Here is a 19,759-nt window from a genome sequence, read left to right on the forward strand (position 1 = left end):
ATATACTATTAAAATATGGATTATTAGCTACGATTTTATGCTATACTAATTGGTATAAAATAAACAAAGAGTAATTTAAAATGTTTGAATGTAAGCCACTAAAACCTCGTGACATGCGCAGTAAATGATGCCCTGACAAATAGGGTTAATACAAATTGTAAATAATTACAATTTACTTACATAATTAATATAATTAGCGCCTAAACCACTATTAAATGGTATTAAATGAACGGTCTCGTCGGCACTGGAGCCCCCAGTGGCACAGCGGTATGTCTGCGGACTTACAACACTAGAATCCGGGTTCCGATACCCGTGGTGGGCAGAGCACAGATAGCCCATTGTGTAGCTTTGTGCTTAATTACAAATAAACAATCGGCACTGGATAAGCGAGATGTAGTGAGGTTGACATACGAAACATATTCTTCTCTATTTTCACTCATACTCATAATCTATTTTCACACTAGATTATAGACTCATGATGGTATTACATATTCATGCATTGCGTGCCATCTTTTGGTGTAAATCAGTATTTTCGATGACGAGGAACCCACTTTGAGACTAATAATTGTTGGAGATGGCTTTAATGGGTAATGACGAAAAACTTTAATATAAGTTTTTCTTCATTACCCATTCAAGCCGTCTCCAACCATTATAAATCAGTACTTGTTAGCTTTGAAGGAAAATATTAATGGATCTTACTTTTGTTGTTTTCCATCGATTTTATTTATGCCTGAGATAGAAATCCAAGAAGAGAAAGAATTAGTACAATTTTTCCATTCTTATTTCATATTCAAATATTTTTTATAATTAAACATCTGATTATTATTCAAAATACAAACCTCTTATTGTTTAAGAGGTTTTGATAGTTATTTTTCTATAACTTGTGTAGCCAGTTATTTATGTAAGTAAAATGCAAACCTAATATATTGATATTTTCCGAATGCCGTCATATGGCGGTCAATGCTGATTAATTTTTGTTCTGGAAATTAAATCTAAATACATGTTTTATGAACATGTTTTCTAAAAATTAATTGTATTACAGTAACAATATATGTAAGGAGAATGTTTATTCTTTTTCTAATATTTCACGAAAAGAACATATCGTCCTTGATTAGAATTTTGACTTGTGTATATATTTATATTATGTTCAAATCTTCTTTATGATAAAGTCTTATAGATTGAACCATGCGAAAATACTGGTTGTCGAAGAAATATTCCTAGATGGCTAAATATCTCACTCTGCGATTTATTAATTGTGATGACAAAAGCAAATAATTTAGGGGTGAAGGGAAAATGCACGAATATATAACTTTAATAAAAATGCTTACACATTTTTTTATACTTTTTTTAAACCTCTTACCTAAGTTGGAAAACATGAATAATAATGTATTGTAGTTCCATCTATTGGGTTGAAAAGATTTTTAAGCTTTCTCTAAATATGATAATAAATGGATAATAAAAAATCCTGACTCAACTGAATTTTAATGCCACGGTTCCATATGATAGCAAACACCCAATTTTTGTAATCTAATGTTAACAAAAAATTCAAATCTGTAACTTAAACTATCATGCTAGTCTGGTTTTCCTAACATTTTATGATCTTGCCCTAAACATGATGAGTGAATAATTAAAAAAAGTTTAAAAATTCACACTCTATCTGGATTTGAACGCGAGACTTTTGCTTTGGACTAATCACTGAGACCCTTTAAACGTTACCAACAATTTGAATGACGAGGAACCCACTTTGAGACTAATAATGGCTGGAGACGGCTTGAATGGATAATGAAGAAAAACTTTAATATAACAGCAAATGTACAACGTTTCGACAAGGTTTTGTCGTCATCAGGTAGCTGATGATGACAAAACCTTGTCGAAACGTGGTACATTTGCTTTTATATTAAAGTTTTTCTTCCTTACCAACAATGCGAGCGTTACGAACAGGGATTGGCTTATATATATATATATATATATATCCATTTATTTCTTGTTATTTTATAATGAAAATGCAGTAATATTTTGATATTTTGCACACAAATAAAAATCAATAAACTAGAAATTTGTGCTTTAAAAAAGTTATAGTGCTAGCATGATAGTTACTATATATTTATGCCGAACTGTGTGTGTGTGAAGGTCCATGACTCATGACTATCCCGTTGCTGCAAATTTACGCTCCGCACTGTAAGGCCTGCGGTATAAGATCGATGGTCAAATCCTACTATATGATTAGAGTAGCCTAATAGATGGCAGTGATTTCTGTTGACTAGATGCCTTCCCTCTAGTCTGTCAATTCAAAATTAGGGATAACCTTTGTGTAGCTTTGTGCGTATATCCGAAACAAACAAAAACTATATATGCAATAGCACCTGCATTACAGATGGATACAGCATGGCATTACCAGTTTATTCTTTACGAAAATATAAAGGATATGAACGTCAAGTATAAAACTAAATATTTTACTGTAGATAATTGACGCACACAATATTTATTTACATATCTTACAGCATTTCTGTACCTTTACTGCTCCTTCCAGAAATCCAAGAATTTGAACGAGAGTTACCTATGCTCCTGAAATTTTACAAAAAAGTCAATCTCCGCTCTTTCAGCATTCAGCTGGATTTTAAAACTCTGTCAGCTAAAGGTTGGTACCAAATTTATATTAAATGTCAGATTCATTGAGGAAAAAGACATAGGAGACGTTTTCAAGTTCAGTCAGGTTTTGAATGTCTGCTAGAGAAAGGTGGAAAATACAGAGCGTATATTTTATATAGTTTTATATAAGTGTATATTCAGTAAGAAAAGTAGACTGTCTTGCGTTAACTGATTGTAGATACTAGTTTAGTTGATAGTAACATGTGTAACATATCTAAATAATGAACCAGTTCTGTTTCTGAAACGAAGGGCCCATGCTTTCATGAACCTGTGATGAGATCGAGAAAACATTATTTTCAACCTAAATCATAAATGTTGTTTTATTTCTTATGTGTAACGACTATATATCTTCTTAATCAAAAGCTATAACAATCTGTATTATATACATTTTATAGGTGCTAGATGTCGCAGTTTACTTAGTTTGCGTCTTTCTAGTAATATCAAGTAAAATTATGTTGCTATGAGTTGATGTCGCATGCATGAAAGAACTCTGCCATAAAAAACTAAGATCGTTTCTGCCTGTTGAAGCGGGCACCTAATAAAGCTTTTCTGCGTCGATATATTCATACTTAATGGTATTTAAATATAGCATATCATATGTTCCCGATGATTGATCATTTTTGTTCTCTATTAAGTACTAAAGTTTGTGAGCATCAAACCCAGAACAAATGCACCTTACATTCCGCGTGTTTTGTTACTTGGACCACCAGGAGCTGGGAAGCAGACACAGGCTTCACTTCTTAATGCCAAGTATGATTTTGTAAAAGGTTAGTGTTTAAGTAAAACATATTAAAGTAAATAAAACGTTGTATTACATCTAGTTTCTACTATAAAAAGGTTCAAAAACATCCATAATGTAACAGAATTAAAAAATATTTTAAAAGCAGGACATTTCGAGAATACTTATTAGTGTGCTCACAATTGAATATTTTTTAGCCAGGAGGGTTCGGGAATACTTAAATTGTGTGATCACAATGAGGCACTGTTTTAAATCAAAAGAATTCGAGAATACTTATGAGTGATCACAATTAAATACTGTTTTATAATCAGGAGGATAAAACTATTTTAAAAACTAAAAGGTTCAGGAAAATCCAGAGTGTGGTCACGATTTAAAATAAATTAATATTAGATGGGTTTAGAAACATCCAGAATTTGACTAAAATTGAAAATTGTTTTAAAATTAAGATAATTCGGGAACATTCAGAATATCATTACGATTAAACATTAATTTAACATTAGTACGCTTCGAGAACAATGATAGTACGATTACATAGAAATATTGTATAAATATCAAAAGAATTTAGCAATATTCAAAAGATTCATTGTTTGTTTGTTTCAGATCTTCACATTAAGCTTAATTAAGGCTATCTGCGCTAATTTTCAACTGATAGACTAGAAAAAAAGGTGGTTAGTTTATGGCACTTGCTGCGAAATATTGGACTATAATCGAATATTTCGATTTGACGATCACTATTATAATGCAGTCACGTTTTCAAAGTACAGAGCACAATTTTACGGCAACGGGGAACAAACCATTGCCCATCGGACTTACAGTCCGACACACTAACCACTTTACAACACTTGGCCATATTCAGACGAAATAGGTGGAATTGTGAATTTTAATATTGATGATTTACTCGAGTTCTAAGTATTTATGTAAAATTACATCTGAAAATTGCTCTCTAATCATGTAGTTACTGTAGAAACTAAATTTATATATGTAGATGACACCAATATTTGATAAATGCGGATATGTGACACACCCATATGTTGGATAATTAGTGCATGGGAGGATCCTTGTTTAAACTAGGACATATATAAGTGATAAATGATTTAACAGCTGCATCCCGCAAACTTTCAAGTTTTACTTTACCAAGACTAACAAGTTTTAAACGGCAGGTAATGATAATATGGAAACAGAAATCTTTCACACATTATATTGCTTAAGAAAAGGAATACTTTATTTTTTATAATAAACCGTTCACAATTTAATAGCTCTAAGGATAGAACAAAGCTTGTGTCGTGTCATTGTGTATCAAACATTGGTAAACTACTTCTATATATATCTAAGGATAGAACAAAGTTTGTGTCGTGTCGTGGTGTATCAAACATTAGTAAACTACTTCTATATATATCTAAGGATAGAACAAAGTTTGTGTCGTGTCGTGGTGCATCAAACATTAGTAAACTACTTCTATATAAAACTAAGGATAGAACAAAGTTTGTGTCGTGTCGTGGTGCATCAAACATTGGTAAACTACTTCTATATATATATCTAAGGATAGAACAAAGTTTGTGTCGTGTCGTGGTGTATCAAACATTAGTAAACTACTTCTATATATATTTAAGGATAGAACAAAGTTTGTGTCGTGTCATGGTGTATCAAACATTAGTAAACTACTTCTATATATATCTAAGGATAGAACAAAGTTTGTGTCGTGTCGTGGTGTATCAAACATTAGTAAACTACTTCTATTTATATATCTAAGGATAGAACAAAGTTTGTGTCGTGTCATGGTGTATCAAACATTGGTAAACTACTTCTATATATATCTAAGGATAGAACAAAGTTTATGTCGTGTCATGGTGTATCAAACATTGGTAAACTACTTCTATATATATCTAAGTATGAAATTCTTTATTATTACAAACAAAAAACGTTAAAGTAAGACACTCGCGACATGTATCTTGCTACTATAATCGTACAATAAGAAAATCTTAAACTCTTATGATTGAGTGTTATGGGGAATTCTGAGACAGCCGAATGAAGTTCAACCATTGTCATGTCATTTCTTGGCAATATCCTTAGTTATTTGAACAACTATATAAAAACCTGTAGCTAAATATTTTACTAAAAATTTGCATATTTCTTTCACGAGATAGATCATTCTACGGAAACTTTCCACACAGAAAACTTTGAATAATGTTTCCATGTCATACAAATGTACAATACTCAGTAGACTTAGCCTTAAATAAAACTTAATTTACCTAACCCCTTACGTCTCAGGGTGTGTAAAATAAAAGAGAGTTGAATCTTAGTTTGGTCAATTTTACACCAAATGTACAGTAAACTGAAGATTTATAGGATTCTAATTCCACATAAATGAAAATTGGTTAAGCTTGAGTGGGTCAAACATAGTAAAATGTTAGTATTAAGCTAACGTTCTAGTCACCGAAGGGTATCACAACTAAAAAATATAGAATGTGTAAATCTCTAATAATTCATACTTCATTAGGACTACATGCAGAGCATTTGGCGCAGTGAAATTCTTATTAAAATGCCAAAGTATTATATCTTTATATGCCTACTGCCATATTCATATAGTGAAAGCCAAGAAACGTTGTTCTTAAAATTTGTGCTCTGGCCACCAAAATAGATTACGGATTATTTTAAAATATAGGGCTTAGTTTTGTTAAATAAAATAACTTAGATTTCAACAAAAATTATAAAGGCGAAGCTACTTTTGAAAAACTATTTGTTAAACATTTTATACTTTGGACAATTTTGAATACTCATGTTTCAATAAAAATTTCAAAATTTCTAGAACTACTGCATTTATTTATAAAAAAATCAGTATTTATCTGATATATAAGAATAACAATAGTGTGATTAAATTATTTGTTTGTTTATAATTAAGCACAAAGCTACACAATGGATTATCTGTGCTCTGCCCACCACGGGTATCGAAACCCGATTTCTAGGGTTGTAAGTCCGCAGACATAACGCTGTACCACTGGGAAGCGTAAGATTAAATGAAATTCAAAGTAAAAAAAGTACTTAGAACAAATATGAAAAATCGTTCAAACTAAACATCAAAAACAGTCTTTAAGTGTTAGTAAACTCGTATTTATATCTAAAACACATACATAAATATTAAAGCTCACATTGTGTGTGTACTTGTAATTCAGTTGCTTACATTCTTAACAAATGTGTATGTTTAAAAACAATCGCACATTGCTTTGTAGTTAAAAGAAAAACCAATTTTTCTGTCGTGAATATAAGTTATCAAAACGTTAAGTAGAAAGAATATTATCGCAGTAAATAATTGTACTTTACACAGGATCATAACTTTAAAGTCTTCAGAGAGGCCATTGTACATATTTTAGCTTAAGTAAACACAAAAGCATTTAACTTTACAATAAATTATTTGGTATTTATTGATTATTCATACAACAAACACTAGTTGGAAGAACATTTTATTTACAAGGCCTGGCCTATTATTTAGGTTGCTCGATCGGCAATTTGCTCTTAGCGGGTTTGAAACTCATCACTCAACATGCTCGCCCTTTCACCAGATCGGTCCCACTATTTGTTTGTAAATAGTAGCCCAAGAGATGGCGGTGTTCACTAGCTACCTTTTTTTTAGCCTATTACTTCAAAATTTGTGACCGCTAGTTGAGATAGTCCCTTAGTAGCTTTGCGCAAAATGTAACAAAACAAACAAATGTATTTATAATAATTTATGTATTAAACTTTCTAGTTGATGCCAAAGAAGTGTTAAAACAAGCAAAGCTCAGAAAATCTACAGTAGGCAACGCTTGCAAACTGATCTTGGATGCAGAGATGACAAGTAAGATATTAAACTCAGATGGTACGTATAAGATTTTGTTTTGGATAGACATCACCAGGCTATCAAATATATCTGTTATAGAATTCAACTATGTATGATTACATGCAGACTTGGTCATTGCTATGTAATACTTGCGTTCTTATACTGACTGGACACTTTATTAAGGATCTTCCCATCTAATACCATGTTGGACCAATTTTCGTCGCAATAAGAGTCTGAATTCGGCGTTACGTAAACTTTTATTGTATCCTAGTCATCTACAATAGGTTGAAAAGTGTCTGCAGAGGATTATGGTAGTGAATGTGACGATATAGTACAATTTCACTGAGATCCGTTGATTGTGCTGTGACTTAAGCTCCTGCTCTTCAAATCTATTTTGGAACATCCAAATACATTGGAATGTTACATTATTGTCAAGGAAACGTCCTCGTCCATAAGGATGGAAATAAAACATCGTGGGGTGGACATAGCCAGCAACATTCGGGTGTACTCTGGATGCTATTCACCCTTCTAAAAAAATCAAAGAACTGTGTTCTCTACCACGAGAATGTTCACCATATCATTACACCATCCAACAGCTTACAATGTTAGACAACGCAAGTAGAGTCAAGTGCTTCATGTTATTTTTTAAAATTTATGATTAGCACAGCAAAGGATAAACACAACTAACTAATCCCATCACATGCTACCTGTCATTAGTCTTTTATAGCTTGTTTTCTAAACACCGCTAAAAATTCTGCTTTTCTGTTGTCATTTGAAATAAATAGGTTTTGGACTGGTTTTGAGCTATTATATGTCATTTTCTGAATTTATCTTTTTTTTTAATATAATATGATTAAAAATGTCGAACTTTATTGCTGACGTTTCATTTACAAAACCATACGATTATATTTTCCCTTTGGATTGTTGAAACAGTTCTTGGTCACAGGTTCACTAGTGGAAGAGGTTTCCTCTTTCAACTATCAGTATTGATAGACCCTGGTATTAAAGATCTTTTTGAACAGCCAGTCAAAGAAATTGTGTATAATGACGGTCCTTCTGTTATTTGGTTGGTTTAGAGCAAAGCCACATTGGGTTATCTGCTGTGACCACTGCGGGTAATCTAACTCAAGATTTTAGTGTTGTAAGTCTGTAAACTTACTACTGTCCCACCGGGGGACTCTGATATTTTGGCACCTACCGCTATACTCATAAAAGTCATAGAGAGTTTTGCTCCTGTTATCGTATTCCAGACTAACCAGGATATAACAACATCTCAACATTTATGCGAATCAAACAGTTTTTTGTCACATCACATGGTTAGGTTCTTTTAAAGTTGTAAGTAAATAAAGTATTCTTCAAATGCGTGCGCGCGTGTATGTGTGGGTGGGTTCTAATAAAGTCTTCAAGTTTCACTAGCATTGACATGATACACTGCATGAAAAGAGTTTTTGTTTTTCTTGTAGCCTTTCTCTCTTTTTTTCTCGATTAATGCATCCATACATAAAACATAAAAAAGCATTTTCCTTTGCAGTCCCTGACTCTTTGGCAGCCGAAGCTTTGTCGGAAAGGCTGAAGGAACAAGATTGTATTTCAAAAGGTTGGGTTATTTTTGGATTCCCGAACTCGATCAGTCAAGCTAGAGAACTTACTGTAATTCTTAAAGACACATCGCCACCAAACAGGTGAAAAGTTAGTTAAAGATAATCCCATAAAATGCAGTTAAAAGAGTAACTAGTATGTTTAAAAAGAAATGGAAATTTTTATTTTAATAATAGCTGTTTTACTACAATTTGCACAAAATAGAATAGTTCTTGGTATTCATTATTGTACTGATCCGTAGTAAAAACAAGCCTAATATTCAAATAACTGTATTTTTAAACATTTCTTGTTTGCATATCTCATGTCTTTGTTTTTTAAATAATATTTTAAAATGTGTCGTCACACAAACTCATTTTAAAGAGTTGGTGTTTGTTATTAAGCACAAAGCTACATAAAGGGTTATCTGTACTCTTCCCACCACGGGTATCGAAACCCGGTTTCTTGCAGTATAAGTCCACAGACATATCACAGAGAAAATATCTTTTAAAAGTTGTCATATCAATAGCGAGTGTAGCAAAGGACAACAGTAGTAAATTACGTTTCACTATCAACCAGTTATTAAGTTAATATAAAAAATTTTTAATGAGTAAGACCCGTTTCATACCAAAGATGAATATGTTTAAATACTATTAGATCTGAGTGAATTTAGTAAAATACGTAAATTAAAAAAAAAGTACTTAAAGTCAAGTCTACTTGGTTTTCAAATGCCATTATTCACGAATAAAAAGAAAATTTATTATGTTATTGAAAAATTAATGTAAAAAATTAAAATTAAAAAGTTGGAAGTAGGAGTAGCACCAAAAAGTAAGGAAACAAGGTAGGAATGGGCAGGATAAAATTACGAAACTTAGTTGGATTTTGACACGGTGCAACCTCAAAGTGGGTGTAACCATCATACCGCCCATTTCTAATTTATGTGCTTTTTCTAACTTAGTAATTGTTCAAACTAAATGAAAGGTGTATACAGCTAAATTTCTCTATTGTAAACTTTGTTTCAGTAACCAAGTACATATACATTGTATATAACCAAATTATGTGTTCCTAACGAAATGCATGATATCATAAGGGAAGTTTTTGATGTCGGAAGAGAGACAGGAAGCTCCAGTAGTCATATTTTACTTATGGGAGAAATTATAGCTATGTGACTGGTAAGTGATGGGCCAAAACAATTTTATCAAACTGCTGATTTTTGAAATTTTGAAATTTGTTGAATATTTGGAAAGGATTAACTACTGATAAAAGTCAGTTTAAGTTGGATCAAAGTACAAAGTAAAACACGAAGTAGGAATGGGTGGAACGATGCCCACACCCTCTTTGAGGCTGCACCTTGTCAGAAACCACCAAGTGTTGTAATGTTCCCGCTCCTTCCTACCTTGTTTCCTTACTTTTTGGTGCTCTCATTCTTACTTCCTAATTGTTTTATTAAAAAATTTTACACTTGTCTCATAGCTTTTTTTAGTACTAAGTCTTGAGAGTGACTGGGCTCTAGGCCTGTCCTTCTCGAAGTTTTTTTTCCATCTAGCGAGGGTGGCAGCCTTTTCTTTGGCTAGATTAATGGCTAAGGCTTGTTTTGCGTATTCAGCATTACTGTTTCTAACCTTATCTCTATTCTTGCAATAATGCTCTCTTCACTGGGACAAAGACTTTTCAAGGTTATCAACATGAGATTTTATCCTTTTCTCTAGTTTTGTTTCCCTAAAAAGTGTGTGTAAAATGCTTATAAAGTTTTGTTTACATGCTGTTTACACTGTGTTTGAGATTTTAATTTGTATTGCACATCTGTTCCATTCCTACTATAACCACCCTGATACATGCGTATCAGATCTGCTTTATGATTAAAATGACAGTTAAAAGATATAGTTATTTTAATTTCTATAAAAATATGATAAAAAAAATATCGTACTGAATGATCGTTTATTCTCATCCAACATTTTCTCGTATAAACAGTAAATGGTTTAGGCGCCACACTGTAACATTTTTCTCTTTTGTGGCTGTTTCTTCCACCAGCATGGCATGCTTTATAGAGTAGAAAGAAGTTCAAATTTGTAGATATTACAACGAAAACTTGAGTATTTATATTATTTTTTCGTATTAAAGTTTTGTTTAAAAACTCTGGATTTGTAGATGGATGTCTAAAATTTTGATTTCTTTACCTCCGTGTTTGAATACCTTTTAGTGTTTCTCCATTTGTTTAACCAACTTATGTATCATATATAGGGTGGTTTTCTTGAATGTCGCTATGAAAACTTGTCATCGTCGCCTAGTTCACCGTCGCTTTGACTCCATTGACGGTACATCGTATCATCTTGTGGACGATCCACCCCCAGATGATTTGCCTAGAAAGAGGCTACTTCAGCATCCGGAGGAAACAGATGAGGCACTATCAAAAAGGTTAACCTCCTTTTCGAAAGATTCCAAAAATATTCAGGAATTATTTGAAGATAAGTTGATAACTGTCGACGGAGAGCAAAATATCAGGACAGTGCTTGAAACCGTTGAGAACGCCATTTTTCAACCTATTCCTCGTAAAACGTTAGTAAACGCTGCTAATAATGAACTTTGAAAACAATATTTTTCAACGTACGTTCTAAATTAGAAACACTCAGTCATCATTCTGTAAATTCTAGATACTACAGTAAAAATAAACTGAATATCATAGCGTATTATATTGACAAATCATGACTTTCATGTTTCATCGTATTATAAGTCGGTATGTGTTATACTTATGTAACTTCAAAATCTAATATGTTAAAATTATACGTATAAAACATTTTACGTTTCAAGCCTTCTCAATATTCTAATAATCAGTTAAAGTACGCACAAGTGGCGCTACTTGGAAGGAACATGCTATTACATCTCATTGATGGCCGTTAAAATAACTTCAATAAAATATACTGTCGGTGAAAGATGATGTAGCTATGTGAAAACATAAAATAAAATGATTTTGAAGCATTTTAAGTAGTAGTTTCCTTTGTAATAAACTAAAAAAAATTTTATCAACTAAATATATGTTTGTATGAAAATAGTTTAAAAATAGATGCTCAGTCGTTTTCTTATTTTGATTCTTGTCATTGACAAATGCATTGAGTGAATATAATGAAAGTTAATGTCATTGAAATGTTTTCAAGAGTTACATTTTTATATCAAGATGGTACATTTGATCAAATATCTTTAATGCCAAAATTAATCTTTTATATAATAACAAAAATTCTTATGCTGCTTTCTTAATTTGGCTTTTGTTTTACATAAGGCTGGTATTTTAATAATCGTGCTTTCGCTTATTGATATTAGATATTACTCCTACATGTATCACTTTCGTAAAAAAATGTATTTTTAAGAACGTAGCTATATTTACCAACAAATATATTACTGTAAAAACATCCTAATGAAGTTTACTCATCACCTACGCATAATCTACGTTCATCGTTTTCTAGGCCTGATAATGAGCCAACTTTATTATTAGAAATAGTAATTTATTTTTCGTATTCTATTCTCGTTATAGGATAATGGCGTCAGGTTATAAAGAGGGAGATTCCTAAAATATGGCTTAAGAATTCCGAAAAAATGTAATAACGTGCTTTGAGAAAAACAATGCGAGAAAACAAAGTTAAATGAGTAATAATGGCTGGAGACGGCTTAAATGGGTAATGAAGAAAAACTTTAATATAAGTTTAACATGACAGCAAATGTACAACGTTTTTCTTCATTACCCATTTAAGCCGTCTCCAGCCATTATTAGTCTCAAAGTGGGTTCCTCGTCATCGAATTTGAAAGTTAAATGAGATCCTCGAGTTTTGAAACAAACGAACTACATTACAGAATTATAACAAAAATATTATTAATATACATGTAATTATATTTATAACCTTCTTTACTAAGTCTGTATATCAAAATTGAAATTTTATTTACCATTATACAATAAAATAATAGTTCACATTTTGTTACATTAAAAATAAATATCTTGTTCCAATGAAAAAATGTTTAATTTCTATGAATTAGCATAAAATTTTACCCTGCGAGTTATACAAGGCTGGAATGTTCGGATGCTTTAGCCAGCCGTTACTCTCAATAACCATAAAATGTTATCCTACAAATTATGGAAGTTTGTAATAATCGGATGCTTTAATAGCTGTCAATTTCACTAGCCAAAAATGTATGTTTATTTGTTTAGTATGATGTAAAATGATATTATTGTGTATTAATGTATAACGCTCTTTCAGGTTTTGCTTAATTAATAGAAAAGTTATTCCTAAAAAAATAACTTATTCACACTACTAACATCGATATTTTCATTCACTACATTCTTGATTTGTTGAAATAAAGAGGGAGGAAAAAAATAGAAAATTTATATAATACATGATTATTGGACAAAACATTAGTCATACACAACTAATCATACACGGATTTTACAATTTCAAACCCTTGAACAAAGAATTGTGAAGTAAATAGAAGTACATATAAATTCAACTCGGCCGATCTCTTAATTCAAAATATTTCTTTCCAGAAAGTGAAGCAATACTTGGAATATTTGTAATAAAACAGTTTAGTTCATCGGATTAAAAAGTGTGGACCAATTAGATTCAGATGATGAAAACTAAGTACATTTGTGCTGCCCCTCAGGCCTTTTAATGATCGATATCATATTCTCCATAACACCCCTTGGTTTCTCGTTGAAGTTTGCTCAAAATCAATTTATTAGTTTTCAGAAAGATGAGTGTTTTCTCTCATAAGCAAACAAGCAAGTGTAACCAGTAACATTTGGTGGTGCTAAGAAATAACGAGTCTCTACAAATAATGAAATCAAAATATTTTGAACTTGACGGTGCTAGACTATCAATTCTTAATACAAACACCGAAAAAAATAGGAACGTCATATAAATGTAGAAGAGATAAATAGATTACATCATATGAATAATACCAGTCGATATCGATTACAACTGTGCTCTTTAATATAATGCAAACTTAAACACTAATGTCACGTATGGCCCGGCATGGCCAAGGTGCTCTACTCGCAATCTGAGAGTCGCGGGTTCGAATCCCCGTTCCACCAAATATGCTCGCCCTTTTAGCAGTGGGGATGCTATAATGTGACGGTCAATCCCACTATTCGTTGGTAAAAGAGTTGGCTGTGGGTGGTGATGACTAGCTGCTTTCTCTCTAGTATTTCACTGTTAAATTAGGGACGGGTAGAGCAGATAGCCCTCGTGTAGCTTTGCGCGAAATTCAAACCTAACTAGTGCCACGTGTTCAATATATATAGAATTGGCAAATATCTATATCCTCAAGCAAAATCACTATTAATATTAGAAAAACAAATGTCAGATAAGCCAAACCACAGTATTACAAAATATGTGTTTATAGCATACGTAACATTACTTAGCGGTTATATACACAGAGTGAGCCAAAAGGTATATATCACATAAACAATTACTATGTTGATAGACAAAATTGTATCTATTGGGTGGACTATCGAATATCAGCTGAATTCACGTTTGATAATGTAAGTAATGGAAAATCTATATCTGATACATTGTTTTTACTCACCCTTCACAACCATCGTTATCAATGTTACATAAACCATCATGAGTAGTGTATGGTAACTTTACTTAAGGTACTTATTTTAATGTTACTCAGACCAAAAGTTCTCCTAATACACTCACTGTACGCTACATTAGGACGGCATACATATTTATATGACTTTGCTTGTATTTAGATATACTAAATAAACTATGTTCAGAAAAACCTCATTAACAATAAAACTTTCTGTACCAGAATTACGAGAAAAAAAAATACCCAGAGAAAAGAACTGCTAGGAATATGGATAAAACAAAGTTGATAAAAAGTAATAAACAGATTAAATCATATGAAAGAAATTAGTCACTGTCATTTAGATTTGCTTACTAGCAGGAGGTCAACCAGTAAAAATCACCCACTGCCTACGCGACTGTTATTAACCGAATATGTGATTGATTGTTAGAGTTATAAACCTCACAACTGAAATTATAAAACATGTTCATGATCATATTACAACCGAAATTATAGAACGTGTTCATAATCATATTACAAATGAATTTATAGAACTTGTTCATAATCATATTACAAATGAATTTATAGAACTTGTTCATAATCATATTACAACTGAAATTATAGAAGGTGTTCATAATCATATTACAAATGAATTTATAGAACGTGTTCATGATCATATTACAACTGAAATTATAGAAGGTGTTCATAATCATATTACAAATGAATTTATAGAAGGTGTTCATAATCATATTACAACTGAAATTATAGAAGGTGTTCATAATCATATTACAAATGAATTTATAGAACGTGTTCATGATCATATTACAACTCGGATCTTCACCTTCTGTTCTATAGCACGGAAAACAAAACAAATAGTGTGAAATTTAGCATATAAAGGACATTTAATTCTCAATTAAAACGAAATTTATTTTATTTATTGCCAGACGTTTTGGTTCTACACCTTTAATAAAAAGTAACATCTGCTAGTAATAAAAAACAACAATATCCTACAATAGAAAAGCTAAAATGTTTTTAAAATGATTTTTACCTGCTAATTAATAGAGTGATGTGTAAGCATTAAAAAAGAGTATAGGAACAGAGTAAATTTGATAGATGCCGTTAATAACCTTGTATACTATATCAGATATATGTAACAACAACGGAACAATATCAGACAAATTTCAAAATTCATTCTTTGTAAAAAGATATACAAAAAATTGCTAACAGTTAGTGAAGTATAAGGGGTTTCGGAAAAACCCCAACAGAAACAAAACAGTAGGCCATTCTTGTTAGACTATAGCCATTAGTGTTTAGGATATGGGCCACCAGGTATCGCTCTCAACATAATACTTGTTAAGTGTACTACATTTCCCCCAACGTTCTGTGAGCTTCATGGTGTATACATATACCCAAGTTACGTGAAATATAGATTGTTGCATTACGAATACAATTACGTACAATTGTTCTAAGAACATCTTACAACTGTTTGAAAGTATTGTCAACACACAGACCATTCTTAAGAGACTATAAACATAGAAGTCACAGGGGTTAAATTAGGACTATGTGCGGTAAAGTGATGAACTGTCCATTCAATAAAATAACGTCATATAAAACTAATGTTACACGCGGTTACCACTTTTTAATTCTTTTGCATCCTATTTTAAAATTAACAGATAATAAAACGCAGAACGATTTGTCGGGCACAATTTAGTCATATCCAACATATAGAAACTAAGATCCCGTTTCTTTTCGAACAACCCTCCTTTTTGTCATATTATATGTTTTTACAAATTTTAGTAATATAGAAGGTCTAAAAAAATGTATCTTTCTATGTAGTTCTGACATAACAAGTGGTCCAGAATATCACTGGAATCGTTTCGTTGTAGTTATTTTTATGTCTTTGTTTTCTATAACAAATATTATTTTGTTGCCCGAGGGGGGTATTTCAGTAATGTTATACGTTTATGTCGCAAAGGTCAATGACTGCAACGTTCTTCACTGGCCGAGTGGATCATGTCTGTATGTTATAGTCAACGAAAGCATACGAGGTGTCTTGGAATATTGGAACCTATATTCTTTCTCAGGTCAACTTGGTTTTCACTGTGTTTAGCTTGTCAGAGATATAGAGAAAAATGGATGTTATCAAGTAAAGCAAATGAATTGATTTTTAAGACATCAAGAGGAGTATTAGGTCAGCATGATCTGAATGTGGCTTGCAAGCCACCTTTGACCTAAGGACTGATTTTATCAAGCTCACGTAGTGATACTTATTTATCTCTCTCATTTCACAGTAACTTTTCACACCTTGCTTCTATTAAAAATGACTTAAAAGTCCTTTCTTGTGCAATTGAGTGAAATGAAACCTTCATATTTATAGTAAATACAGAACTTTTTCAAATTTGAAATCAAGCAAACTTATATTAAAACATTATTTGGCAATGTTTTGATCATCTGCAATTCGGCTATCATTGATAAAAGTGTAAGATCAATATTTATTAATGTAAAATCTATCAATAGGTTCATTTTTCTGATTTATCAAATTTGCACATGTTATCAAATGTATCATGGATGACTCAGTAACTTCTTGTTGTCCCATTTTTTAAATTATACAGAGTTAAATTATTTTTGGCCAATTAAATTCAAAAAAATATTTAAGGAAATTTTCTTGTTCATATGGATGTAACCAAAACAGTCTCTGAAGCTTCAGTTACATTAGATCATGAATGAACGATGTTTCTTTATGTACTGCACTATCTCGCTAGGCTAGAATATCAGTTTGAACTACCTTAAGTAGACTAAAGATAATTTAATATCTTTTCAGTCTTTATACTTTTGAACATCAAAACAATTCTACCAAATTGCTCCTGACGTTGGCCATAATTAATCGAAACATGTTCGGATTTTCAATCAATAACATAGTTATTCACACATGAGATTTTCTCATTAAACTCCGTAGGTCTTGTATTATGATTACCACCAGAATCATGCTGTTGAAGTGATGTCTGGTTAGTTGTAGGCGATAAAGTTGGCAGCCTAAAGCATTGTGTTGGGGTTACGGACTCAACGCTTACAATTCTAGACTAATAGGGTCTCAATGAGAGAGGTTTTGCTGTAAGTTCTATTAGTTCTGACATTTTCAAGACTTGTATCCGACTATTAAGTTTCCGACGTCCCCCTATAGGTAAGCTTACGGACTGCGGTAAACACAGCAGATAGTTTAATTTGCTTTGCGCTAAAAACCAAACAAGTTTCCGACATTAATATATTTCCGTATTTTGTCAAAAATCTTCGTATTTATCGCTCAACATGTATATCCATAATTTATGGAAGTACTTTTATTGTTGTACTGACTTCCTGCATGAGTTTAAAATAAAATCCTTATTCTGCAAAATGAGTGATTGTATTTTCTGTAGGTTATATGTGTTCTTGCTCCTTTTCTTTAAGGAACATCTTCTGAGTCCAAATTATCCGGACGAAATACTAGAAATCTAATGTTGTACTTTCGCGACACATTAGATAAATCAAAAGTAAGAGCTTTAAATACTGACATTAAGAACGACTTTTAGAAAGGATTAAGTAAATTGGCCATTATTGAATCACTTATCTATGATGGACATAACCTATGATGTTTACATCCCTTTCATAACTCAATTAAAAACTATCAATATAGGAAGTACCAATGTATTCCACATATGAACTAGCTTATGTTTTAAAAAAATCTGCTTTTTAGTGTCAGGTGCTGAAACATACTATGGCAAAATATATTATTCGAAATTTAATGGTTTTGCCATCTAGTGAATATAAAGAAAAACATTTAATAGTAGTGTTGCTATCTATTGAATGACAAAAATCTTAGAGCTCTTCGAAATTCTTAGATCACTTGAGATAACCTTAATATAGCCATACTGTCTTAAAGTTGGAAAGTATATTGTCTAACGAATAAGAGATGCGAGATTACGTAAAAAAACAACATTTTCTGCTTTATTCAAATAATGATCTGGATTGAGCAACTGTAAAGAAAAAATTAACTGTTTTTAATAGTATTGTTAGCATTTAGTATTCACGACATTTATGGTGTTCTTACAGAACTGTTAGATCAAACATTAAACTGTGTCTTTTGAACAATTAATCAAATTTTTATGGTGTGTACGCCTTTTACAAGTCGGCGAAGAATGATTGCATATTTGTATAAATAGTGTTTCGGTCACTGCTGTTTTTGTTGTATCCCAGCCTACCTGAAAGGCTCTGGATTGATCGAAACGCGTAGTCGGCAATGGATAAGACAAATATAATGTAGTTGGAATATTGTTATTATACTCCCTTCTAACGGACTAGATTCAGTACTTAAGAATGTAATAGGCCTAATACTAATGTTTTATGACAAGTAAAATTAATAAAATTGTTGATTATTATATCATTTCTTTTCTTCATTGGAAACACCTTTATTGTGTTGAATGAAAGAAGTTAACAATAATTTCAAGATATTCACGGAATTTATTTTTTAACTCAAATACGTGATATTCTACAGTGACTATTATATTTAAATTATTTTGAGTCGAAATATAAGAATATTGAATTTTCTATTACAAAAAACAGCGTTATCTTAAAAACATAAGCAAAGAAACTAGTTTTATTTTTATTCTTTTGAAATAATAACGTAATCAGTACCCTTCAAACGTGATTTGTAAACAATGTATTTCATTTTCTCGAAACAACAAGGAAAATGAAATCGTATTTATTATTCTTATCAATATCGATAAGATATTGCAATATTTAAATGAATAAACAAATAAAGTAACTATCATGATTTATTAAACAATCTTATAAAGAGTAAAAGTAAAATAAATATTAGATGTAATTTATGTCCCCCCCCCCCAGTGGCACAGCGGTATGTCTGCGGACTTACAACGCTAGAATCCGGGTTTTGATGTGCTCTGCCCACCACGGGCAGATAGCTCATTGTGTAGCTTTGTGCTTAATTACAAAAACAAGCAAACAAACATTAGTTATAAGCACATTTTATATGTCCCTTCCTGAGAGTGCACGACTTTTACTACGCATTTTGCACGAGCTCTTTAATCCTGAAGGAATACTATTCCCACTTGAGATTTTAGCATTTGCTAATTTGCTTTTGATCGCTTCAGTTTCTGTTATTGATACCGTGTAATTGGGGAAATGTTACATTCTGACAGCTGGAAGAGGTTGTGACGGACCTACATACTCAAAAATATTGAAATGTTTGAAACTAGGCGAGAACTGAAACACATGTTGGTTATCCTGGTCTTGAAGACAAGATTGTGGACACACTGTATATTAAACAGACTAGACAAGGTCGTAGAAACTCAACTATACCAGAAATGGCCACTGTCTGCACATCATGGCCATTAGAAATTGCTAGTCTATTCCCCATGTACTCCAAGTGGGCTCCAGGA

The 19,759-nt window shown here is 31.9% G+C and overlaps 1 protein-coding gene across 1 annotated transcript in view; it reads left to right on the top strand.

The window, feature by feature from the left end:
• LOC106478002 (adenylate kinase 8-like) overlaps positions 1 to 11,364 on the top strand; it is a 29,254-nt gene extending 17,890 nt beyond the window's left edge. The window contains exons 3-6 of the mRNA XM_013938507.1: positions 3,285 to 3,416; positions 7,131 to 7,220; positions 8,734 to 8,884; positions 11,019 to 11,364. Coding sequence (XP_013793961.1) covers positions 3,285 to 3,416; positions 7,131 to 7,220; positions 8,734 to 8,884; positions 11,019 to 11,364 — 719 coding nt within the window. The remainder of the gene's footprint in view (positions 1 to 3,284; positions 3,417 to 7,130; positions 7,221 to 8,733; positions 8,885 to 11,018) is intronic.
• Positions 11,365 to 19,759: the final 8,395 nt, after the last annotated feature.

The sequence above is a fragment of the Limulus polyphemus genome, unplaced genomic scaffold (assembly GCF_000517525.1).
Source record: "Limulus polyphemus unplaced genomic scaffold, Limulus_polyphemus-2.1.2 Scaffold172, whole genome shotgun sequence".
NCBI lineage: Eukaryota > Metazoa > Arthropoda > Merostomata > Xiphosura > Limulidae > Limulus > Limulus polyphemus.